At 34.8% G+C, this 27301-nt stretch overlaps 1 protein-coding gene across 4 annotated transcripts in view; it reads right to left on the bottom strand.

Moving 5' to 3' along the window:
- Positions 1–242: 242 nt before the first annotated feature.
- Positions 243–27301, bottom strand: part of LRR (capping protein regulator and myosin 1 linker 1 leucine rich repeat protein) — a 236230-nt gene continuing 209171 nt past the window's right edge. For 3 of the 4 annotated variants that reach the window (XM_089096290.1, XM_089096291.1, XM_089096293.1), the window contains 4 exons: positions 22744–22975; positions 19267–19467; positions 10846–10931; positions 243–5383 (listed from right to left, as the gene is read on the bottom strand). In XM_089096290.1, coding sequence (XP_088952416.1) covers positions 5243–5383; positions 10846–10931; positions 19267–19467; positions 22744–22975 — 660 coding nt within the window. In that variant the 3' untranslated portion in view covers positions 243–5242. The remainder of the gene's footprint in view (positions 5384–10845; positions 10932–19266; positions 19468–22743; positions 22976–27301) is intronic. The other variant, XM_089096292.1, reaches the window with a different exon arrangement.

Raw genomic sequence — 27301 nt, 5'->3', positions numbered from 1 at the left:
CTTTAGCGTAAAGAGCGAGGCGTTGAGGAGGGCACAGCCTCTTTCATATACGGAATAATTTCTGTTCTTTTTAAGTTTTAATGTCGCTCCTTACTTTCAGTTTAAAGAAATTTTTTTTTATATTTAAAGGCTGCGAAAGCGGGGGTTTGGGGGTGGTAGCCCCCCAACTGTGCCTCCTAATCCCTGTACGTTTTAAGGTTCGACCTTGTAACTCAGCCTCTTTAACTCTTTAGAAAACGTAGTTTTTTTCAAATAATTATACGCTAAGGCTCCATTCCTCAACTGTTTCTATATATGGGAAAATAGAATATTATGGTGGCATGTTGAAAAACATAAAATTCTCAATTTCTTGAGAGCCAAATAAGATAGGATGAAAAGAGAATAAGGAAGATAAGGAAAGCAAGATTGAACCAATCGATGGAACTTGTTTTGTAGAGGATTTGAGGGAGTAGTTTGTAAACCTGAGGCTTGCAAAAGTCACAATGCCTATTGAATTTTCGCAGATGACATAAGGGCTTTGAGCAACAAAACAAGACAAGAAATTCGGGCGTATAAGCCGAATTACGAATAGCTTTCTTGCCCCAAAATTAATAGGAAGAAGATGAAATTTCTGTGCACTTGGGGTTAGTTTCAACGGGAGGATTTAAAAATGCTTCTTCTAAAAATGTTTGTGTTGATCTTAATAATTTGGTTCTTTCTATTTCAAGAAATTCTCCTGCAAAATAGCATTCTATGGGAAAACCAGATGGCGATATTTGGAACACTTGCAACTCTGTAAATTGGACCACTAAATTTATTAATACTTAGTTGATACTACACAAGTGTCTTCAACACACAGTAATTTTCGAAATAAGACTGAGAGCTCTTGTTTTTCCATATTTATTAATTTCAGTTAATTATGTATGGTAACGTTAGTTATTTTATTACGAGATGAGAGGCTCAGAATTTAATTTTCGTCTATTATTATCCTCATTTTGAAGAGGATTCATTCAATATATTATAGAAAAGGATGTAGGATCTAAAGGATCTTTCGAATGTTTTATTTCTGTTGTCACTTAGCTTCATATATATATTTTTTTTCACTTAATCAGAAGCTTTACATCACAAAAAAAAACAATCCTTTCTATTTTAAGTAATGAGCATAGCACCCTTTCTTCACGGCAATGTTGCCGCACAAGGAGAATCAACTCGGGCTTGGCTATTTCGATAAATATTAATCAGTATTTAGTAATATGCTTTCTTTGAACTTAGCCCTGGAAATCTTCTAGGGTTCCATTGGGGTCAAACTTTTCCCTATTTTCAGGATCAGCGGGTTTTGTACACATTATATACGCCATAATCAATCGACCCTGCATCTGAATAAAAAAGCCAGTAGTTTTGACAAAATTTTGAATCTAGAAATTTTTTGTTATTCAGATTATTCTTGGACTGGGTTCGCGCTAGAAACATCGTTCCATCCTTCCTAGGATTAGTATTTGCTATATTATTTATGTTAAAACATTAATCAACGACTCACGCCGCTATATGAACAAATAAGTTATCTAAAAGACAAAAGATAAGGAATACAAGCCCAAATAAGATACATCTCATGCGGTTCCGTCCACAAGTAATTATTTGAAAAAGAAAGTCTTTAAACTTTGGAGGAAGGGGCTCAGGTCTGGAAGCCCCTTGGACATAAAACTATACTGTGGATGGCAGACTTCTTAAAATGCTTACAACCAAAACACTACACTTTTAAAATACGCTTTTGAGGCTTAGGAAGGTAAGGAAAAAAAACGATAATAAATACGGCAGGGATTATATTTAGAAAGAGTTTGTTTATACCTCCCAGCAAGAATGTATCCACAATTCTTTTTTTTTTGGGGGGGGGGGGGAATTTAACAAAAAAACTGTTTAAAAATGCATCAAAAATTTGTTTATATGAATTTTGCTACGTTTTTAGTTGGGTGGCGGTGGTGATAATCATATAAACAGTTTCTGGTAGCGGTGAAAAGAGATTAAGAAACCCAAGATAATTTAGATTTCTAGAGGCCAGAATGCGTATCGTTGGCTATACAAGGTGTGGCCTTAAACGAAAGCCTATATAGCTGTAAAAGAGATTGACAAATCCGAGCTAATTTAGATTTCTAGAAGCCAGAATGCGTATCGTTGGCTATACAAGGTATGACAGGTTTTAAACGACAGCCTAAATAGTTGTAAAAAGAGATAGAAAAAACCCGAGTTGATCTATGCTAGGGTTGACCTTAAAGGAAGCTGTAAAGAAGAGATTAAGGGACCCGAGATAATTTGGAAATCTCGTGGCCAGATAAGGTGTGGCCCGTAAATTAGTTGCAGAAACTGATGGGAAAATCCGAGATAATTTAGATTGTCTGTGGCCAGAATTATGCATCGTTCGCTATACAAGCTGTGGCCTTAAACGAAAGCCTAAATAGCTGTAAAAGAGATTGACAAATCCGAGCTAATTTAGATTTCTAGAAGCCAGAATGCGTATCGTTGGCTATACAAGGTATGGCAGACTTTAAACGACAGCCTAAATAGTTGTAAAAAGAGATAGAAAAAACCCGAGATGATCTATGTTAGGGTTGACCTTAAAGGAAGCTGCAAAAAAGAGATTAAGGGACCCGAGATAATTTGAAAATCTCGTGGCCAGAATGCGCATCGTTGGCTATATAAGGTGTGTTAAATTTTTCTAAAATTTAAAAAAAGGTGGAACCTTGGAACAGCAGATTGTTCATAAAACGGAACCTGACAAAGTTACATTTTTTTATACAGAAAATGCTGGACAAAAAAACAGTGTCCACACAGTCTAGTTAAGAGCAGTAACTAGTTTATTGCAAAGTTTAGTGTTTAGTGCAAACTTCCACTCTAGCCGCACTTGCTCATGAAAACAAAAATACTTACGACACAGCACCATCATCCCATGCGTAATCTGATGAATTAAACTAATATTCCACTTTGTAATGTAATTTATATGATTGACCAATCTGAACAAATTTAAGATTTTTTTTCCAAAATTTAAAAAAGATGGAACCTTGCAGCAGCACATTATTCATAAAAGCTGAACCTGACAAAGTTATTTTTTTTATACAGAAAATGCTGGACAACAAAATAGTGTTCACACGGTTTTGTGTTTGGCGTTAAAACCAAATACGAAGCCGGGTGATTCATAAATATTGACTTTGTAATCAACAGATCAAACGAAAGTGCGGCACGAGCAATATTTACGAGTGCTAACTTATTTAGTGAAAAATCAATAGAGCAAAAGCAGCTAAATTATATATTTTCTGGTAGTTCTTTAAACTATGGCAAAATTGCTTTTGGAGGAAGAAGAACAACAATAAGCCTATAAATTTAATCAAAATTATTATTTTTTATATTTGAGTAATTTAACAAGAGATTTATGAATGTTTGAACCTGAAGTTTTCAAAATCTCACAAAACCTGGATTTTACTCTTGGTAAATCCCAATAAAAGAGATATATGTACTTTACGTGAACCCAAAAATAGGTCTTCCTTCTAAAAATGAAAAAGAAATAATCAATATTTCATTAATAAAATATGAATTTCTCGTTTTTGAAGTAAAATATATAATTTTAACGTAATGCACCTGTTATCAAACAGCAATTATTTCATCAGCACTATCTTACTGAAATTTATTATCCTCACCATTCAATGAATAATCGCCAGTTATTGGCTATTTTTCGGGGTTCTTAGCGGTGGCTAGTGCGAGGTTCAATACGGTCGTCTATTTGGGGGCATTGAGTTTGTGATTACTGGTTATTATGGTTTCTGGTTACTATAAGCACAAGTCACACCTTACTTTCGTTGCCACACAACTATTTAATACATAAAAAGTAAACACAAAACCAATATTTCCAATTAAACATCGATAAAAGTTCCTTGTAAAAATTGCCTCCCCCTCCTGGGGAAAATCCTCTACCCCAGAGGAATTACGAATCAGATGGCAATATTACTTGGTAAACATCACAAATCTTCAATATTTCCTGTTCGTGTAATTTTCAACGGTATTTTTTTCTTGAATTTGAGCATACTATAAGTGAGATTATCTTTTAATAAAGTCAAAACTATGCCTCTAGCTGTCAATAACTGGTTATTACCGCATTAAAAGTTTAGTAATGATAATGGTGATAACGATAATGGTGATAACGATAATGGTGAGGAAATGTGGAGCATAAGTCAAACGAGCCCACTAGTGGCGCTGAACTTGTTCAGGGTCAAAATTAGGTAGGCAAAAGTATTTGGAATGATAACTTTGGAATCGACCTTTTATGCATTCTGAAACAAGCAGACGCACGGACATCCTATAGGAAGCAGATCCATGAACACAATAAGGAAATAGCTCGAATGCAGCCTAAAGAGGCGTCCGTGATAGAAGTCAAGTCAGAAGGATTTGAATATTCAAAATCAAAGAGATGCAAAGGATTGCAAGATAAAATAATTGTTTTTAATTTCAAAGGGATGAAAGGAAATGGGGCAATCTTTAATTCTGAATATAATAATTCATCTTAAAGAACTTAAAATAACCTTAAACTTTTTTTTCATATTATAAAAAAAAACGTCACGATTAACCGAGGACAAAAACTCCATCTAATACGATAAAATTTGTATATTGAATTGAATAACACTCTCCAGCAATGTTACATGGCAGTATATTCTTTTCTAAGAAATAAAATGTAATGAACTAAATAAATATAATTAACGAAATGAATATATACAATATGTTTATATGAAATAAATGTTTGAAATAGTTATAAGCAATTAAAAATTTTAAATAAGTCGAAACTAGCCACCCTGAGCTTTCTTTTCAATTCTTGAAGTAAAATATTAAATGTTATTCTTAATCTTAATTTCTGATTATGGCGAACAAATGGTGGTAGTGGGAGGGGGAGGGGGCGGAGAGATGAACCAAATTAATCCACTAGTGTCACAAATCATGGCCAGGAGCTAAATTCGGACTATAGGAGGACAACTGATTTTACACACACAGAGGCTGGACGTTCTCTTTCTAAAAATACGAGTGTCCAGCTCGAGAGTGTAAAAGTTTAGCAATTGCCCAGGATGTAGACTTAGTTCCTATAACAAAACTATTCTCCACTTAAATTTAAAAATAAAATTGACACTGGTAAACAACTACTTAGAACTGCGACTAGTTGACAATCGTCAGCTCCACTACTAAACAGATTCAGTCTATTTCAAATAAATGCTTCATTTTGGGCCAAAATTTAGACATCAACAGTGTTGTCAACCTTTATATAATCTTTTCTGAAATGATAATTGGCACTGCCGGACGGCTTTTTGGAACTTTCCTTAACACTTATTGCAGATATACTAGAATGTGTTTCTTCCATATTCTCACCGAGATCCTAAAAAGAAATAAAATCAGTTAAACCAGAGTTTTCAATCATAATCGTTAAATATATTCTTTGGTCACTAGATTTTTTACGTCTTAAGGCTGTGAACATCCCCTCAATCTGTCCAAGGATGATAAAGTTCCAATAAACTCGTGATATTTTGTTTAACAAAGTCATAAGGTGTAACACACTTCACCTAAGGAGGCTTATACCCACTGTACACAGAGAATATTTTAATTCATGCACAAGATGGTTAGAAAAGACGACGCCTTCCTTTCTTAAAAGAGACCACGCCTTTCTCTTCTTCCGAGCCAATAGCAACTCAGAACCTGTACTGATTTCCTACTACTTTACAAATTTTTGGACAGAACGGCTTTTCCCTTTACAATTGTAACGAAAATATATAAAAGAACGGGCATTTTTTTTTATAAGATAGTGAAAATAAGCAAAAAAATTATTTATACAAAAATAATAAAAAGATTCTAAATATAACGACTTCGCATCCGAAATTTTTTATCAACAGGGAAAAAACTAGCTTAAACAAAAAACAAACACTATATAAAAAAAGAACAGCGAAAGGAAACACATTTAAACAAAATTCAAATTATATGTCACAAACCAACACACAAGACACAAAAGAGGCATCCTGATATAGAGCAGACATCCTGCCTTGTTTATTTTTGCGTGAAATACCATATTGGATTTTGTTTAAATACGTTTTTTCATAGTGTTTGAGTTTTTTTTCATTTGTTGTATTTCAACTAGTTTTTTTTCCCCGTTGACAGAGGCTTTGTATTTGAAGCCAAAATATTGGAACTTTTATTATTAAGTAACTTACACGTCGCGCGTTGCTGCGAAATCGAAAAAAAGGAAATTCAAAGAAAATTACTCCTCTGATAATCCTCCTAAGGGAAAACTCTTCTGCAGAAAAGTCCCCGCGTACTAATAAAGATCATATTCTTAAATTCAGAGGTATTAAAATTAAAAAATAATAATAAAAAAAGCAGACCATTCCTCCTTGCTGAAAACTTCACCTCCGCGGTAAATTTCCCACGACAATTCCCCTTTATTGCGAATCGAGTCTATAAATCGAAAAAACACAACAATCCACTGAATAGATAAACACGAACACCGATTATTTTAATGAAATGCACAATTTTCATCACAATTTTCTATCTAGGAAAGAACAAAATGTAGTTTTTTTTTAGCTCTGAAGAACAATAAGCAAACGATTAATTTGAGAGCTTTCAATAAGGGTCTTTGAACGCAATTTTACAATTATACTGAACGATTATATTTGCGAAATAATAATTATAACGATTATAACGAAAAAATTGGGTACTGAACGAAAAAATTTGCAAATATCAATTGCTAAAAGCTTATTGAATGCAGGATAAGACTGGTGAAATAGGTCTAAAAAAAACTCTTTCTGTATTTTTTCAGCTTTGCATTCAGTATTTTGTATTCAGCATTCAGTTCAGGATGATCTTTAATGATTTGATTTTTATCTTAGATTGAAAAACATCGTTTGCTTCTAAAATCCCGCGCAAGCTGTTTAGCATGTATTCACCCATGTTTCTGTTTAGGGACTTATAAGTACTGAAATTTCATTTAATTTCTAGTACTTCTCAAAAGTTCTCGTTTTTGGAATGTTTTTTTTTTATGATACAAAGGCAGGCTGGTTTCTCTCTAGTTACTCGACTTTTACATTATATTTTCCACTTATTATACTCGGTTATTATATTCAATCATAATAGAATTAATGATTATGAAGCAGTTGAAAAGAGCAGTACATTTTCTTATTTAGGGCTATTCAATTTCATGGCAAATGCATACTAGTTTTAAATACAATTAAAAAATTAAATTTGGGAAATACAAATTTAACCTTTATTTAGCCTAGCTTGAATTGAAGTTATCAAGTATTTTGGGCAATAGTTTGCATAGGTTGCATCAAGACTGGGCTGGGTAATCGTAGACAGAGAAAAGCCAAGACAGATAGTCCAAGTAATTGAGAGGCAAATGTTTCAATGGCTGGGGCACGGGTAAATGGCAGGAGTATGAATGACTCTCTAATTGGACACATACTTGTCAGGTTAGTTTTTGGAAAGGCATGCCTGCCTAGAGTCTTAGGCATGCTGATCAAGAATTTAAAAAAGAGGCAAACAAGGCACACCCGCCTATGGTCTTAAGAAGGTTGACCAAGAATTTAAAATTGACATAGGACCATAAATTTGCTTGAAATAACAGGCAAAACAATCGTTTAAAGCCATCTTTATCTTTCAAATAGTACCTATTCGTTGCCAAAGCTTAGCCCCACATTCTGAAAAAAATTTGAATTTTTCACACATTTTTGAAATTTTTGGGTCACTTGCCCGAGACCCTGGGCGGGTGGGCGCCCCTAAATATTGTCCCAAATACCTCTCTCAAAATATCACTTGTTCACGGATGCCAAGTGTCTCCAATCACTTTTCCAATAGTTTCTATTCATTGTCTCAGCTCAGTTTAGAAAATCTGAGCCAATTTCCACTATTTCAAATTTAGGGTCACTTGCCTGAGACTCTGGGCAGGTGAGGTGTGCACCTCCAAAAATTTGTCCCAACTTCCACTCTCGCCTTAGAACTTATTATATTCTTTATTTGTAAAAAATGGGAGATAAGGATTCGGTTTTTAACAGAACAAAACCTAATAAAATGTTATACAAAATGTTATTTTATTTATGATTTAAAAAGCTACTTATTTTTTAGATTTTGAATATTATTTACTTTTCAAAATTAACTAGATTTCAAAACCATGATTATCAGGAAAAGAAAAATTAAAATCTAATTTTAGTATAAATTTTAACAAAAAATAGTTGCAGGATTACTTTAAGTCACCGATCAAACCTCTATAGTGTAAAAAAAGATATCTCAGGAATAATTATACATATTCAACACCAGCGTTTTTCTAAAGCAAGATGAATTTGTTTCAGGCAAACAATTATAATTTTTAGGAATTTTGAAACTAACGCCAGGATAAATAATAAATAATTGTGGTTCATCAGAAATAAATTTCTGTATCTTGTTTGCTTAGTTTACCGTTACTAAACAATTTTCTTTCATGTAGTATTTACCATTTTTACAACTTTATCACTATTTCTCTTAAATAGTTTCTTAGGTCAGTATGATAATTTCATTTTTGGGTTCATGTTATGGCAGAAAATTTAAATTCAAACGTGGCAAAGGACCGGTTGAATCTAACAAATGATACTTAATAATCCACAGTTGCAGGTGAATTTAAATAACGCCTTCGAACTATATTTATCCTACCATATACAATATTTCATGCACTTATTATCAAGTAAAAAAATAGCTTCTAATTATTATCTACCTACCCATACATTCAAATGTCTATAGAGCATAAACATAAACATTGATCTGCATAAATAAACATTCAAGGTCAGCTGTAATCTAAAATGAAATAAGAGAAGTACGAAAAGCAAAAGAAAGTAATTTAAAAAATCAAAACAATAAAACTGAAAAAAATTAAATAGGAATGAAATAAAGGGTAGAATAAATGAGAAAAGGAAAGGGTCGATTAAGCTTCAGCAGTTTAATCAGTGACAAAGGAGCAAATATCAAAGTGGATAAGCGGAAAAAGAAAGGCTTAAAGTCAAATTGAAGAGCTTGACCAATGTTGTGGTAGTAGCTTGCGCAAAAGATCGAATCTGGTATATTGGTAAGTTCAGACACACTGGTTAACACTCTCTCATCCTCTAACCACAGTTTATTGGTCTGGAAAAACATTGCTGTTGACTTTTTTTTATAGAAAAGAAATCTAGCTGGTCGTTTTTCTGTTTTGTTTTTTTGGTCATAGTAACAGTTTCTTGCTTGAAAAATACTTCCTAAGCGTAAAAGAGGAGATATGATACTGACGGTATTAGACATCCATGGTAATTAGGAGTTGTTTTTTTTAACAAATACACCCAACTATTTTTTTCAGACACCATTAAATTGTCAATTATTCCGCAATTAGTGTAATCCCTAAAAAGGGAGGGTAGAAAATTTTTTTATTTGAAATTTTACGTGTATTCAACTGAAAGATGACTAAAAGGCGGTTAACGTGTTTTTTTTCTCTTCTTTTTGGTTCATCATCTAGACATATTTCATACCAATGAAAAACACTGTCCGTATAAAAGACCTTTTGAACAATGTTTGTCGTCATTGCAATTCAATACAGTACGTCATTGCAATTCAATATAGTACGTCATTGTAATTCGATTATCCATCTTTTTTGCTCTTTAAATACATATGAATTTGACGTCATTACACGAAAAACATTTTTTTTTTCAAAACTAAGGCTACAAGGTATAGTGAGCCGAGGCGTACACGTCCTGCCCATAACCCATCAAAATATTGCAATGCGCCACCGGTGGGGCCTACACCCCACTTTGGAAATCATGGAAGCAGACTATTTCCACTTGATAGAAACGGTATTTAAATGAAGCCAATGACCCTTGCAACTTGCAATGTCATTCTAGCGGCTAAGCAAGGAAGAGAATCTTGAAAACGAGACAGATCTATGGCCAATAAGAAGAAAAAGGAAAATAATAACGCGAATATTTGGTCATTATCCGAAGTCAATGTGGAGGAAGAAAGCATAACTACATAAAAACAAGAAAATCAAAGAAGAATAAAAAGAAAACGATCAAACCAAATATATACAATTACTACTACACAATACAAACCGCGGAAGTAAAGATTTTTCCCATTTGTCATGGGGTATTAATTGCAAATATTTAGTTTGATCGTTTCCTTTTTATTTTTTAATATTGTTTGTAATATAGTTATGTTATAAATTCTTTCTTTCACCACACTGAGGAGACTGTTGGATAAAGGCGACATATTTGTGTAACTCTTCTCCCTTTCCTTCATATTAACCACAGATCCATTGTTGTTCTTAAGATCCCTTCTTTGTTTTGTCATGGTAACTTTGAGTGGCTAAGAGGTCAGTGTTAAGAAGCCTTTTATCGGATATATAGCCCACATCGCGGCTACTGCGTGGAGACCTCGTATTATGGAGGAATAAAATTGTTCAAGAGACGATAAAAACTAATTTGATGGTGCAATTATTTAGTACCTAATAATTCCATATGACTCAGACATTTTTTTCTTATAAGTAGATCAAAGATATACGAGATATAATCAGAGATACTACGAGTTATTATGAGGTGTAATTTATATATCAGATATAAAATTATCAGAAATATTACGAGGTGTGTTTTTCTTATTTTGCCATGTAAGTATTAGAGATGGAATTTTTGTTGTCACCAGACGACGCAGCACGAAAAACGACAAAGTCATTTTCGGTAAAAATTGATTATACGAGCTGACGAAAAAAATTGACGAGGTGTTCACGCAGCACCGCGATATATGGTAAAGCACAAACACAAAAACTACATGAAAAAGAAGCCAAAAAGTAAAAAAAAGAGGTCAAACCTCGTTATCGTCGGAGACTAATTTCTTAATTCCCTTTTCATCCTGTGCAAAATCGCCAAAAGCAGCGTGACAAGATCGGGTCATATCTAAGGTTAAAACATAAATAAGCAACACAACCTCAAAATAAGCAACACAACCTCAACCAACAATTATCTCTAATATATCTAATATAACAATTAATATAACAGTTATCTAATATAACAATTATCTAGGCCGCTAACATGGCATTAATTAAGTGCATAAAGTTTGCCTTTTAACTTTCTTAAAATATTCCGTGGCTCTTGGAGAGAAGAACCAGTAGCAGAAATGGCAATACTTTCAAACTTAGAAACGGTGACATTTTGAAACCGAGTAAATATTTTATAGTAAGTCGATCAAATTTATATAATCAACTGAATGTTGTATTTTTCTATGGTTCACCCATATCTCATTTACTGTTGTATGGTTTGGTCGAAAACATTCGTAACTCACCTCCATCCGCTCTGCGTAACACAGAATATGGCAATTAGAGTTCTTTATGGTAATCAAATTGACCTATCTGTATCGGTGAGGCATCTTTACCGCAAGTATAAAATTCTACCGTTGACAGGAATATGTGTATTCTATAATGCTCTGTTTATGTTTAAATATTTAGCTTCGGAGTTACCATCATGTTTTTCAGGAATGTTTAGTCTTGCGTCTACTACTCACGATCATTTGACACGATCTTCTCAGTTGGTGCGAAGACCAGCTATGGTCACGTCTAGGTCTAGGTTTTCAATTCGCCATGTTGTTCCGTTAGTTTGGGAGAGTTTGCCAGATGATTTGAGGAATGTTGGGGGTTTGCATGATTTTCGTAAGTCGCTAAAGAACCATTGTTTTGATGTGTATATTTTGAATGGATTATTCCACGCCACTTAAGTTTTGTTTTTGAGGAGGGTTTAGTTGCAGCTGAATATGATTATAATTGTTATAATTTTGTTGGGTGTTGTTTGGAGGTTCGTTGGTTTTCGGGTCCGGTAAGTTGAGCTCTAATTATGTTTTTTTTTTTTTTTTTTTTTTTCTATTTCTTTTTTTCTTTTTTTATTTTTTTTTTTTTTTTTGGTTTTTTGGTTTTTTGATTTATTATGTGGGTTTTCTCCCGCACAAGCATTGCTTCAGGGAATCGATGATGTATATATATATTTTTTTTTTTTTTAAATAAACCCATTGTTACTTTAAATGAGTTTAATTGTTTTCTTTTCTAGAGCTGGACAGACGTAAAGCTTTCTTCAAGAGTTTCAAAAGCAAACGATGTGACCGACAAGCAGACGTTTTCACAATACACATCTACGCTCAACCGTAATGAAGTATGTGTTTCTGCCTTCAGGCTATGAGATCCCACAGGAGATGAAATGTCAGCTGCGAGGTAAAATAAAAACCTTGAAGTATGGATTTCAATCGTGATTTCATTCAGACTAGCCATAACTGTACCAGCCCTATCTTTAGCACAAATATTACTGAACATAATTTCATTCAATGATAATGCAGAAGCGTATTGACACAGGAAAATTTCCCCCTACTTGAACAATCCAGCTAAATCCGTCTCTGTTAATAAGGAAGAGTGGGTGATTCAGCCCAAACAGCAACCCCCGTCCCAGGGAGATCAAGCATTCTCAGAAGGCAAAAAATTGTGCAAAATTCAAACAAAATATGAATTTTCCTTGCATAGCATTTTTGGTGCATCTTTGGTGGATAGGATAAGGTCAGGGCGGTAAGCTGTATCGTTCCGTATCAGTTTATATTTATCTTATTATTTTCATCAGATTATACTTATCTTATTATTTCGATTATAAATTAGAAGCTTATCTATTACCTTTGGTGATTAAATGATGAGTATGGATGGCTAGATAGCCATTTGGCCGTCCCCGATCTGTTTTGACAAGGAGCAACTTCAATATGGTTGCCTTTAGAAGTAGGCTAATTGAGTAATGACTACGGGGTTGTGATGCAGGAATCTTGAATCGCATCCTGTTTATCCAGGCCTTTGGATTTAAGGGAAAATCATGGATTTAGTCGTAGAGGCCGTTACACAACGAAGAAAATGTCGTTTGCCAAGCCATCAAGCAGAGCATTAAATAAGTGAGAATTAGTAAATAATTCTATAAACTTTGTGTTGAAAATATTCAAAATTTTTGAAATATTATCTTAATCTTTAATAAGTTAGCGCAAAAAACGCTTAAAATCACTTTAGTCAAAATCAGCGGCATAAAGGAAATCTACATTGTAAAAAAAAACAAAACAAATGTTTGTGAAAAATTAGAAAAGTGGAAAGATATGGAATGTCGAGTAAGAGGTAAGATAGATAGGTAGTAAAGTGAAGGAAATAATAGTAAAATATGGATGAATTAGATTACAAATAAGCAGGGAGTCTTAGATAAAAAAAAGAAGAAAGAAACAGGATTAATTTTATTTTATTTTCAGGAGTACGAAAAGAAAACAATAACCGGTTTGATTCTATCGATTACAAGAAGTATCACCAACCCATCATCAAGAAAACGAAAAAGAAGAGGAAACGAGGAAAGAAGGACCAAATATCGCTGGATAAAAGAAAGAAAGGAAGAAGAAATTCAAGTATGTATTAGAAAAGGATTTTGAATATTTTCAATGTTACAGTCTATTTTGAATTATAATAAAAAAAAATCTACATTATTCGTTAAGCAAAAAAAAACTCTTAGTTCGAAAGTTTACGTAAAGCGTTTCTGCATTGAAAAAATCCAGCCATTTGTAATATTGAAAACTCTACGCCTACTAAGCCATAAAGGCTGGACAAAAGTAGCGTGTTCTTTTTGGGCTTTAAGAGATCATTTAAACGATAAGCGAACTAGTTCACAGACAAGTTAAGGGATTTTTTGCAAATTATCTTCAATCTGTAAAACAAGGACATTCCACGACGAAAATTCACTCGGCCAAGTAGTCAAATATAAGAATGATAAAGAGAGCTTAAATCTCTAGAGTAATTCAGCAAAACCTATACTAAAAATGTTTCAACGTACTGATACAATCAATAGCGTAAACCAATCAGCGAAGAACAGGCTCAAAATGAACGTTGATTTACAGATAAGTCTTAGTTGGAAAGTTGGTGCGAAATATGCCAGGATTGAACAAACATGGCAATTTTTAGTTTGAGGAATGCTGTTTTTGTCCACCTATAGAAAACTTCCAAACCTTCCTGCTTGAGAGAGACACGACGGTCACATAACTTTCAATTCTTAGTTCTTAGTTCGAGAACATAAACGCAGTCGAACTGTATCTAAAAAATCCTGAACACCAAATCTCTGCCGAAAAAACCGTCGATTCTATTTAACTGTAGAAGTTAAATATTCTAAATGACACAGCAAGCAACAAGTTTAATTGCAAATCGTAATTTTAGTTAAAAAAAGAATAGAACAAGTTCGGTCTTCACTTATCATTGTTACTTTAAGCCCTATATTATGACTACCCAACCTGTTTGGGTGTGTCCTGCTTTTTGTTTCAAGCAAGAGAGGAAAAGAATTTTCTGAAGTATAGTAGGATAGAAAAGTATAGAAAATTCCTTTGCCGAATGGTTGACACACTGAACTGACAACCAAAAGATCGCAAGTTCAAGACTAGGTGGTGGCTATTGTTTGGTTTTCACGGGGTTTAGTGACGCTTCCCTGTAAGACAAGCCAAAATGTCACCCGCCTTCAAATAGATAATTAGAGGAATCAAGAGGAAAACACGGGAAATAACAGATAATTTGCCCCCAACCACACATAGCACTCCCGGTTGAGGACAGGAGATCGGCATCCGCGCTATGCAAACCTCTGTATGGGAAAGTTTGTTGCTTAGTTGATAGCAGATCCAGTTCAATATTCTAACTATTCAAACTTTTAAAATTACACAACACGTAAGCGTTCCAGATTTCAATTATCATTAACAATAATTAGGAATTTATTACTATTTTTGGTCCAAAACATCGGATAATATAAGAAGTTGGTCAATTTTCGCATTACAGCTGTAGAAACAACTAAAATGTTAGTCACTTTTATTTATTATGATCATATAAGGGTTGGATTTGTAGTTACGGGGCATTTTGGGATGAAGAAAATAAAAAACAATTATTTACAATTAATGATAATTGGTTACTGGAACACACGCATAGTAAATGACTAAAAATACTGAACTTACAATATGCACTTTATGAAAAACTTTGAACGCAATGTGAGCTGTTACAAGCAAAGCACAATGATATCACAAGCAAAACAGTGAGTTACAGTGAAGTGGTAAAGGCGAGGTGGAGGTAATCAAACTTTTAAAAAATAATCAAAATTCTTCACTTTCAGATGGTTTCATTACTTCATATTTTTAGCTTAGCTATCCATTTTCATGCCTTTGAGCATTTTTGGAATAGAATTGGGGCCACAGCACTTCTGATTAAACATCTTGCAGCGGGCGATATCATATCAGCTGTTCAGAAGTCAAACCAATTAAAGTGTTTTTTTGCCCTTCCTTAGCGTCATAACACTTGACTGATGTTAAATTGGTATATTTATAGAAAAAATAATAATAATATTAGATATAAAAAACAGCATCTGCAAGTTTATGAATATAATTTTCAACATTTTAGCGTTAGTTTGACTCTTCACTTTCAAGGTTTTAAAACATCTTTTAAAAAGAAACATTCACAAATTTAGCAGTTAATTGACTCTTAGCCTTGTATGTTTATAAACAATCCCCTTAAAAATGGGCTTATAGCCCCGGAAAAAAGTTATGTTTACCATAAAAACATATTTGGGAGCCAATAATTTGACTGCATAAATAACATTTTTCAGAACTTAATTCAACAAACTCCAAGCTACAGTACAAAAAATATAGTATAATCCCACTTTTTAGGAATGAACAAAAGATTAAGACGAGCAGGTAGCCAAATATCGAGCTTTTAGGCCATTTCCCTGGATCTAAGGGAAAAAACCAGTCATCCTCGAATCGGATGGAAAAAATTCATAAGAAAGTGAATCTCAAGAAAACTGGAACTTCATGGGAGGGGGCAAGGGTGGAACTTAGAATAGAATGGGATAGAGGAGTGTGCCCAGTTGTGTTGGCCTCAGGTAGCTTGGTGCTTCAGTGAGTTGTTGGTAGTGATAGCAGTAGATTCAAATGCGGATTGGTGCTGCAGTGAGTTATTGGTAGTGATAGCAGTGTATTCAAATGCCGTTTGGTGCTGCACGGAGTTATTGGTCGTGATAGCAGTAGATTAAAATGTGGCTTGGTGCTTCAGTGAGTTATTGGTAGTGATAGCAGTAGATTCAAATGCGGTTTGGTGCTACAGTGAGTTATTGGTAGTGATAGAAGTAGATTCAAATACGACTTGGTGCTGCAATGAGTTATTGGTAGGGATAGCAGTAGATTGAAATGCGGCTTGGTGCTACGGGGAGTTATTGGTAGTGATAGCAGTAGATTCAAATTCGGCTTGGTGCTGCAATGAATTATTGGTAGTGATAGCAGTAGATTCAAATGCGGCTTGGTGCTGGAGTGAGTTATTGGTAGTGATAGCAGTAGATTCAAATGCGGATTGGTGCTGCAGTGATTTATTGGTAGTGATAGCAGTAGATTCAAATGCGGCTTGGTGCTCCAGTGAATTATTGGTAGTGATAGCAGTAGATTCAAATGCGGCTTGGTGCTGTAGTGAGTTATTGGTAGTGATAGCAGTAGATTCAAATGCGGCTTGGTGCTACAGTGAGTTATTGGTAGTGATAGCAGTAGATTCAAATGCGGTTTGGTGCTGTAGTGAGTTATTGGTAGTGATAGCATCAGATTGAAATGCGGCTTGGTGCTACAGTGAGTTATTGGTAGTGATAGCAGTAGATTCAAATGCGGATTGGTGCTGCAGTGAGTTATTGGTAGTGATAGCAGTATATTCAAATGCCGTTTGGTGCTGCAATGAGTTCTTGGTCGTGATAGCAGTAGATTCAAATATGGCTTGGTGCTTCAGCGAGTTATTGGTAGTGATAGCAGTAGATTCAAACGCGGCTTGGTGCTCCAGTGAATTACTGGTAGTGATAGCAGTAGATTCAAATGCGGCTTGGTGCTGTAGTGAGTTATTGGTAGGGATAGCAGTAGATTCAAATGCGGCTTGGTGCTTCAGTGAGTTATTGGTCGTGATAGCAGTAGATTCAAATTCGGCTTGGTGCTGCAGTGACTTATTGTTTGTGATAGCAGTAGATTCAAATGCGGCTTGGTGCTGCAGGGAGTTATTGGTAGTGATAGCAGTAGATTCAAATGCAGATTGGTGCTGCAGTAAGTTATTGGTAGTGATAGCAGCAGATTCAAATGCGGCTTGTTGCTGCACTGAGTTATTGGTCGTGATAGCAGTAGATTCAAATGGGGCTTGGTGCTTCAGAGAGTTATTGGTAGTGATAGCAGTAGATTCAAACGCGGCTTGGTGCTGCAGTGAATTACTGGTAGTGATAGCAGTAGATTCAAATGCGGCTTGGTGCTGTAGTAAGTGATTGGTAGGGATAGCAGTATATTGAAATGCTGATTGGTGCTCCGGGAAGTTATTGGTCGTGATAGCAGTATATTCAAATGCGGATTGGTGCTGCAGTGAGTTATTGGTAGTGATAGCAGTAGATTCAAATGCGGCTTGGTGCTGTAGAGAGTTATTGGTAGTGATAGCAGTAAATTCAAATGCGGCTTGGTGCTGCAGTAAGTTATTGGTAGTGATAGCAGTAGATTCAAATGTATATTTCTGATATTCGAGATGGAATCAGATCAAACGATTCCGTATGTTTTAAGGATTTTTCTAATTTGACTTATGCAGATGATCTTCCACTTCTATGTGAAAATGATCAAGGTGTTTCGGTCATGGTTTGAAAGTTTTCCATCTTTTTTTTTCAGGACTGGTCTTCCTCTAAGTCTCAATCTTTTTTTAGGACTAGTTGATAAATATGGATTTCTTTCTAAGACTTAGGTCTCCTCACGCCGGCTGACGCATAAGGCAACGACGGTGCTTATCCGCGACGACCTCTCTTGTGCTTTAAACCAAAGTTCTTCGAGTGACAATCTCAACAGCGCAACAACCTTCTCAGGCCATTTGCCTAGTCTTGCCTTCTGTCGTCCGCGTCTTCTGATTCCGGGAGGGATCCAACACCTTATATCGTGGGTTAGGCGGCCCTCACCCATGCGCATCACGCGACTTTATTTGATGCTCCTCTGGAAGACTCTCAGTAGGACAGTGATGTTGTGGCTTCTCTATATCCTCTACTTTTATTTTGGTGGTTAGACTTTACTGTTCGAAATTCGATTGATAACCTTACAGAAGCGCACTATTTGTGATGTTAAAAGAAAATTCCGTTATGTTATTCTCAAATCGTTGCTAATCATGGGAAATATAGAGTGTGTACAGATCGATTGTGTTCTTCTTTCTACGATCATTCTGTAATCTGTGCTTTTAGTATTTATCCTCTTTTAAGAACGAATGATGTTTTACAAACCTGGCCATTTTACTTCAGATCTTCCAAATTTTTACTTTATCTCCCCCTCTTGGCAGAGTAATAATAGTTCATAAATTTTGTTGTATTTCTTTTTTTCCCAATGTAAATACCGAAAAAAGTATTTTCACTGAAAATACCAAAAAGTTATTTTTCAAAATATTCAGGGGCGGATTTTGGAGGAAAAACTCTTTTGTGTAATTTTTCTAGATTCAGCGGTAATGCGATTCATTTGATTTTTTTTTGGCTAGTCAATTTGGGTAGTGGCTAGTGGCTAGATTTTTTTTGGCTAGTGAGTTGGTGCCAGAATTATACAAAGGAAAAGCAAACTTACTTTATTAAACATCCGGTCCAAGATAATAATATTTTATATTGAATATCTTGCTAAGATATTCAACTTTCCCAGTTTGATTGACCTTTTCATTCAGCCTAAATTAATACAATGCAAAATTAACCCAGATCGGAACCTCCGATAATAGTAATGACGTGGTTGATGTTTAGTCCCCCTACTTCAAATGTCTAACTTCATTGTGACAGTCCTTCCTGACATTTGGGTCACTTAATTTTACTTCGCAAAATATATTAAGGGCGCTGGGAAGGGAAAATAAATTTTTCCAAAGTGTTTCAGGTTTCATAAATGAAAGTCTTTCATCGTTTTGCAGACCAGAAAATGTTAGTGTGCCGTTTTCAGAAAAAAACATCGTTGCCGTTTTCAAGAAAAAAAAATCCATACGTAAACAACTATTACTCATCTAAAGATATAAGGTCTAATAAGCTCAAGTCGAACACATGACATGTATTTTTTCATTTCTTCTTTTAGTAACGACTCTTTTGTCTTTTTTATTCTTTATCTTTTCTTCTTTTATCAGTTTACTTTTACTCTTTGAAGACAACCACACATACATTCCGACAAACCAAACAAAATTTAACTAAAACAAAATTAACTTACCGTCCGCAAGTAATGGTGAAAATTTTGATTTTAACGAAGAATTATTCGCCTTTGGTTCATCTGGTTTTTTGTTCAGACTAGCAGCTAATTCCTTTACAGATTTTTTCGGAGCCTCAGATCCAATTTTTTCTTCGTCTTTTTCATCAAAAATTGGGGCACCTTCAGGAGTTTTCTCACAAGAACGAGTTACATCCAGATCATCTACAATGAAAAAAGTCGTCAATGAAAAGTCAAGGCTAACGAAGTCTGTAATGTCAAAGTAAAAAAAAAATCAAAGCCAAAAAAGTCAAAGTCTGTAATGTTAGTCAGTAATGAAGTCTGTAATGTCCGATATTAATTAACAATAACGATAGCGACTAATAATTATTAAACACTTCGTGGTAACGAACTGTAAGTAAGGAGCGATGTGGTTCAATAGTAACCGAAAAAAGAAACAAAGTCTTGAGAACAACAGATACACAAAAAGAATTGAATTTTGATGTTTATTCAAAATATATAAAATTCATCAAGTTTATTGTTAGCCATCAAAAGTTACGAGCCTGAAAAAAATTGCCCATTTTTTAAAAAAAGGGGGAAACAACCCCAAAACGTGAAATGATCTTAACCACAAGATTCAGCATATTAGAGAACCATACTGTAGATGTTTTAAGCTCCTATATACAAAAATGTGGAATTTTGCATTTTTTGCCAGAAAGAAGGATCAAAGATGGTGTTTATTTGTTTGTTTTCCCAAAGATCGTATCGAACCAGTGATCCTAGAAGATCGGGAGAGGGCTCATTTGATCGGAAATCAAAAGTTCTAGTGCCCTTTTTAAGTGACCAAAAATATTGGAGGGCAGCTAGCCCCCTTCCACGCCCTTTTCCCCAAAATTGTGCGATCAAATTTTGAGATAGCCGTTTGCTTCAGAATAGTCAAAAGATCTAATAGCCATGTATTTGATGATGACTCGACCTCCCAAAGTCCCCAGGGGAAGGGCTGCAAGTTATGAATTTTGCACATTGTTTACATACACTATTGATTACTGGGACATATACAGACATTTTTCGGGGGATTTTTCTAGGGCGGAGGGAGTATATGGGAGGATTTTTCCAAAGATGAATTTTCCGTGAGGAAACGGAATTTTTCATGGAGGCGGAGCCAGATTTCCCAGAATTATTTAAAAAACAATCAGAAATTAAATAAAAAAACAAGCTTTTTCAACTGAAAGTAAAGATCAACATTAAAATTTAAGACGAACAGAAATTATTACGTATATGTGGGGGATTCTCCCTCTTCAATACCTCGCTCTTTACACTAAAGTTTTTTTTTTCAAGAGCGAAGTATTGTAAACAAACTTCAAGTGAACTTAACAGCTACACTTTCTCCGTTGTTGTATGCAGCTGAAGGGCTCAAACCAGAAATCTCCAAAGAAGTATCAGGCATACGCTACCAAGTGGGTAGCGGATGCCTGATCACAGGCAGCTGATCACTTGATCAGCTGCCTGTCGGTCAGCCAATAATTTTCGTCAATAGAAGCAGAAAACTATTGTATAGACCTGCTTCCCATATGGGCTAGACCTGTTTTAGATTAGAACCACCAACTTCTCATTAATTTGAGCAAAATCATGGAACAAAGTAACTTGAACAGAGGCATACTTCCAAACTTATTTAAGAGTTTGCTTTAACATTTACATTTTGCTTTAACATGAAGTTAGTTTAATCCTAGAGAAGTTAGCTTAATCCGAATAAAATATACCTAAGTATGACAAAGGTATAATACTTTAGAAACAAATTTGGGCTTCATATTTGCACATTAAAGGGTGGGGGTAAAGTACAGCGGGTCTGCATGCATAATGTATTAGCTACAATTATTCTGATATTATAAATTGTTTTCTGACTTTACATTGTCCAAATACTTGGACAATGTATTTGTCCAAGTAGTTGGACAAATACATTTGTCCAAATACTTTGTCCAAACAATAGAAAAAAAAGAAAAAAATCATTTGGCAATTATTTGCCAAAATGATGGAAAAAAGTAATTTGAACAGAGACCTACTTCCAAACTTATTTAAGAGTTTGCTTTAACATTAGAGTATTTAGCTTTGTTACAAGACTTTAAATTATATGGCTATTTTCTTCTTTTTTTTTATCGTTCATTTTTTTTATGATAGGTTTTATTATTTCAGGACACAGTACATAAAAAAAGAAAAGAAAAAAAGCGTCTCTTCCGTTACAAGAACAGGTAAAGTTTTATTTTTGAAATGGCTCTCATAAGTAAACATTGCAAAATTAGCATTTCTTGTAAAAAAAAGGAGAAAAATTGCAAAATTTAGAACTCGATAAAGGAACAACAATAAATGTAGGTCAAAATTAGAATTAATACGAGAAAAATAACTACATAATAAACTCAACAAACATAAAAAATTTCAACCTTAAGTTAAATAATCCTTAAGCTTAAAAACTGAAAGTTAATCGACCAGTAAACAAATTAAATATAAAAAAAAAACAAACAGCTAAATAGAAAGAAAGACAAAACTGCGTATAATAAGAAAGCATGTAGACCAAAGGTATCAAAAGAATGTAATAAATCGATAAAACTAAAAATAAAAAGTTACAGTCAATGATAAAAATCAGACTAAAAATAAGAAAAATCGTGGAACTATAAGAGGATAAAAGATGGTAAAAAAAAAAAAAAAAAAAAAAAAAAAAAAAAAAAAAAAATCAGATTAAAAATAAGAGAAACAGAAGAATTAAAAGAGGGTAAAACAATTTAAAACGGAGTCAAACAATAACATTGGAAACAAAAGACGGCATAAAAAGTGACCTACAACTGCTCGTTTTGCAGTGATTATAGCGTCATTTTGGCCTTTATCCCTTCAGAAGCGGATTGATAACCCCTGATTGGAGTGAGGAGGCAGCCTTGTTGTTCTAGCATTAATTAAATGCTCCCGAATTCGGTGGTGTAAAGAGCCTCACGTTTATCATGTACGGTGATAAAAACTGCTTTTTTAAAAATCACTATGATTTAAAAGAATCATAAAAGCGCTCTTTTGAATTGCTTATATTCTATATTTAAATCACATTTTCAAATCTATTTTTAAATTCTATGTTGAATCACCTTATGCAAATTACCTTAATCACATTTAAATCACATTTTTAAATCTATCTTTAAATTCTACGTTGAATCACCTTATGCAAACAATGGCAAACTGGTGAGCTGGCCTATTTTTAATGGACGAAATGAAAAAAAAAAAAAAAAAAAAAAAAAAAAAAAAAAAAAAAAAAAGATTAAATTTCATGAAAACAAAAGAGCAGTTAAGCATAGCATTTTCTTAGGTTTGAAATCACTTTTTTTTTCATTTAGAAAATGCAGCCTTTCAAGCTCTTTTAAACCGTTTTTTGAAAGCAAGGGAGGGATTGTGACTACCCAACTGACATTACACGAAGTCCTAATGGAATGAGATTAAAAATAAGTAATATAAGTTCAAACATGTTACTTGATTTGTCTGAGCTCGCAAATGACCAAGGTCGAGGCTTAGGCGCCAAAGGTGGAGCCTTGAGGAGCGCCTTTCCAGGTTTCGGCGGCAAAGGAGGTTCAACCTCTGCCTTGCTTTCAGTAAATGCTCCAAGTCTCATTTTGACTTTACCAACAATGGGCTCAGGTGAGAGCTGTTCAATACCCATTGGCACGGCTTTTTCTAGAAAGTCTTGTTTTTCTTCTTCAGAACCCTGCAATATATACTCTTTAAAAGGAAAAAGCAAATATTATAAACTGCCACACTAGGTGTAAAAGACCGTTGATATTCAACGGTTCTTGTTGAAATTCAACTTCTTTTAATTGAAAATAGGTAAAAACCCGAAGAAGAACGACGCTACGATGAATTCTGGACTCGGAATTCATATTTTCATGGCAATTATGACAGTCGCCACGACTTCGAGATACTTGATCAGGAGATCCGAAGACTTGCAGCGTGCAGCGAGGCAAACCGCATTTTTTATCTGGCACTTCCTCCGTCCGTTTTCGAAGTTGTCACATCGAGCATTCAAACTGCTTGTATGACATATTATAAACTGCCACACTAGGTGTAAAAGACCGTACCTCAACTCAATTCATTAAAATAATTAGTCTAAAAGAATTGAAATATTATAAACTGCCACACTAGGTGTGAATATTATAAACTGCCACACTAGGTGTAAAAGAACGTACCTCAACTCAATTCATTAAAATAATTATTACACCAAAGAAGATCTTTGGATAAGTCGTTCTTATAAGAACCCCAACGATTGACGTTGTTGATATTATATTTAGCACAAGTACCAATTACTTAAAAGAACTTTATTCCTCAGAAAAATTTTACAAGGGTAAGATTCTATGAAACAAAACTATTCTTTCACTCTCTTCCGACATTGATATGTTAACGGGGATCTCTTAGAATTACACAAGACTTAAGTCACAAACGTTGATGTAAGTAAATAAATAAAGCAAACGGGGGGAATAAACTCATTTTCGAAAAAAATGTGAAGAGCCAAAATCTGAATAGGGAGAGAATAATGCCAAATTGAGCGGTTGACGATTTGGGGGGAAATTAGGTCATGTAGGGGCAAAACAACACCAGGAAGAAATACTGCTCCCTTATCCTAGAGCAACTATTACCCACGGCCACATACCCGTTGTTAGTCAGAAGAACAGGTTGTCCTGAAAGAACATGTCGTTAATCAACAAGGGCACGAGAAAGCGCCTTTAGATACTCTATCCTGGCTACAGCTGGTATTTTAAGCAGCCTCAACTTGTCTGACCGACGAAAAAACCACTTTATGCAGGCGATTATTCGATAAGTATGTATTTGGAATCACAACTGAAATTTTCAGTTTGTCAGCTAAAAGGATAATGTCTAAAAAGCAGTTCCTGTTTATATACTGGTAAAAATGGTACTCTTTTTATTTGACCAAAGGAGCCTCTTTTCGAAAATAATTTCGAAAAAAAAACTTAAATCAGACACTAGGCATAATTGACAAAGTGATTGCACTTGGTTGTTTTCAGTGAAAACAATTTAACAAGCTAAAACTTAGCATATGAATAAACTGAGTGAGGCTGCCTGACATCAAAAACGGGACTGACTGTTTTATTATTTTGTTTTCTTTTACTGCTCCGTCTTCTTGCTTTTGTATGACGGGTTTACAAATAAATAAATATTAAATGAGAAAAAAACTCTGCATATTTTACTCAAGGTTAAATCAAGTTCTACTTCACAACTTCCTTCATGAACAACACTTTTATATTTGCAGTAAGACAATAAACCTTACAGACTCAAAATATAAATCATATTAACATGGCACTTAAAAAAAAAAAAAAATCAAAATAAATCTTTCAATAAATTTAAATAAAATATGAGTTACATCGATCCTTTCCAGTGTCATTTATCAACCCTTTTAGCGTTGCAAACCCAAAATAGGCAAAAAGAAATTATTCATCTCGTGATCCTCTTAGGATAAATACTAATCTGAGTCGAATTATATACATATTTTTTGTATACGACAACGTTTTTAATGTCAGGCTACTAAAAAAGTAGGGCCTGATATACCGCTAGGCCCCTTCGAAATAGCCTGGAAAGGTTTTCAAGGATTGTGTCTCTTGAATTTCCAATGGAGCAAATCACCAGACGGGCTCTTAAGGATGAAGTCGCTCAGAGGGCCGTTCCAAGTGGAAGTGTAGCATTCGTCAAAGCAGTGCTCAAAGTACTCCGCAAAGGATGTTTTCTCTTGTAAGTACTCCGAGTGAGCCATGTTCTCACCCCTTTGCTATGTTGCCTCAGTAAATGGCGGCACCAGTCATTATTTCTCGTGAGACTAAGGGTAGTGAATGGGCTACCAGAAAACGCGTATTGATACTAAACCAAATTTACAGCTTGGAAGATTGCTTAAAACTTTTTATAGACTCTTTCGAGGGGTAAAAAGATGATTTTAGAAGCCCCTGTAAAAAACCAGCAGGAATATTAGGCAACAAAATCAATAGAAGCATACACAAAGGGATGAACACTGGATGATAATCCAGCTTTCTCGCGCAGGAGGGCTTGACCTGTTCGAGACATCCCGTGATAGGTCAGATAAAAAGCGTTTTTGTGGAAGAGGCAGTCTTTCCAATCCACTTTAAAGCTTGACCTTCAAAGGTAAATTTAGGATGTCGACGTGAGACTCTCTATTGAGTGGCTGATGACTATTTTTTTTTTTTTTGTATGATTTAAAATTGACTGTCCATGCATCAGACCATGTTTATATCTCCAGAAGAACTCCTGGTAAAAAACGGACGCTTGTACTGGGTCTTTGTATTTATGGACAGCTAGATAAACCAAAGGATTTTAAGCAGAAAATCACATATTCCAGCCGAAGGAGTTTATTTAACAGGCCTTTATATCAGACTCTACCTTAAGCTTTTGGTATGTGAAAAGACAGTATTCTAATGTCGTATCCTTGTGTAAGAAGCTTGGCCCGTCCGTGAAGATGGAAGATCAAGGCAATGTAGTGTCAGAAATTTTTATGTGGAAAGCATACTACATGTCACTCATACGGTTATCTGACTCCAGATACGCGCTAAGTGTTTTGTTGGAAATGCACTCATAGCCCTTATTTTATGAGAAGAGGCTTGTGTTTTTATGACCCAATACAAGCAGGGTTACCACCCGGCTTAGGATTCCCAAATCCCATATCTAGGGATTCCCAAATCCTTAGAAATGATCCAGAGCAAAAGCAAAGTCCAACTAGTGATGCCAGAGGACCAGTTCTGCAGCAGTTGAGGACAACATTGAGTATATTATATGAACTGACAATTTAGTTATATATGAACTGATAATATTGAACTAATAATTTATTAACTGATTATATGAACGGATAATTTAGTTCACTCATACGGTTAATCTGGCTCCAGATACGTGCTAAGTGTTTTGTTGGAAATGCACTCATAGCCCTTATCTTTTGAGAAGAGGCTTGTGTTTTTATGACTCAATACAATCAGGGTTACCACCCAGCTTAGGATTCCCAAATCCCATTTGTAGGGATTCCCAAATCCTTAGAAACGATCCAGAACAAAATCAAAGCCCAACTAGTGATGCCAGAGGACCAGTTCTGCAGTACTTGAGGACAACATTGAGTATATTATAGGAACTGATCATTTAGTTCATTCATACGGTTATCTGACTCCAGACACGTGCAGTGCTTTGTTGGAAATGCACTCATAGACCTTATCTTATGAGAAGAGGCTTGTGTTTTTATGACCCAATACAAGCAGGGTTACCACCCGGCTTAGGATTCCCAAATCCCATATCTAGGGATTCCCAAATCCTTAGAAACGATCCAGAGCAAAAGCAGAGCCCAACAAGTGATGAAAGAGGACCAGTTCTGCAGTACTTGAGGACAACATTGAGTATATTACAGGAACTGTAAAAAAAATCCAGAAAAAAATCTAGAGTGAAAGCAAGAGTCAAAATAGTAATCCCAGAGGACTGGTTCTGCAGTACTTGAGTATATTATACATTGAGTATATTATATGAACTGATAATTTAGTGACACTGAGGTTCTGTAGAGCCAAATGTACTTATAGAGTCAAGCAGTTGACAAGGTTAAAGGTAGTATAGGCAAGGTAAAGGCAGTTAACAAGGTTAAAAGTAGTATATGCAAGGTAAAGGCAGTTGACAAGGTTAAGCCAAAAACTTCTTTACCTTTGTCATCAATATTTAAAAATTCGGCCAAAGCCTTTGCGGAAGCACAAATCTTTGACTTTTAATAGTCGATGGTAATCACATCAATTTGAAGAGGGATTGTATACCCCCACTGACGATAGCTCCACTACCTTCGAACAGCCCATGGTGAAATTCTTCTATTATTGAAGTCGGGAGTGGCAATTCACACGAACAGCATTACCCGGCTCTTTCACAAATCACATAAGATATCCAAGATATCCCCCCTATTCACTAAGATTATAAATCTCTTGGGACAAAATCTGATGCAATCTACTGATATATCTCCAAATTATTATCAGGTAATCCTTTATAGATCCTTTAT

This window comes from Artemia sp. Qi Xiang Cuo, chromosome 11, assembly GCF_049724085.1.
Source record: "Artemia sp. Qi Xiang Cuo chromosome 11, ASM4972408v1, whole genome shotgun sequence".
Classification (NCBI taxonomy): Eukaryota; Metazoa; Arthropoda; class Branchiopoda; order Anostraca; family Artemiidae; genus Artemia; species Artemia sp. Qi Xiang Cuo.
The sequence above is the reverse complement of the archived record's forward strand: the minus strand, read 5'-3'. Positions and strand labels throughout refer to the sequence as shown.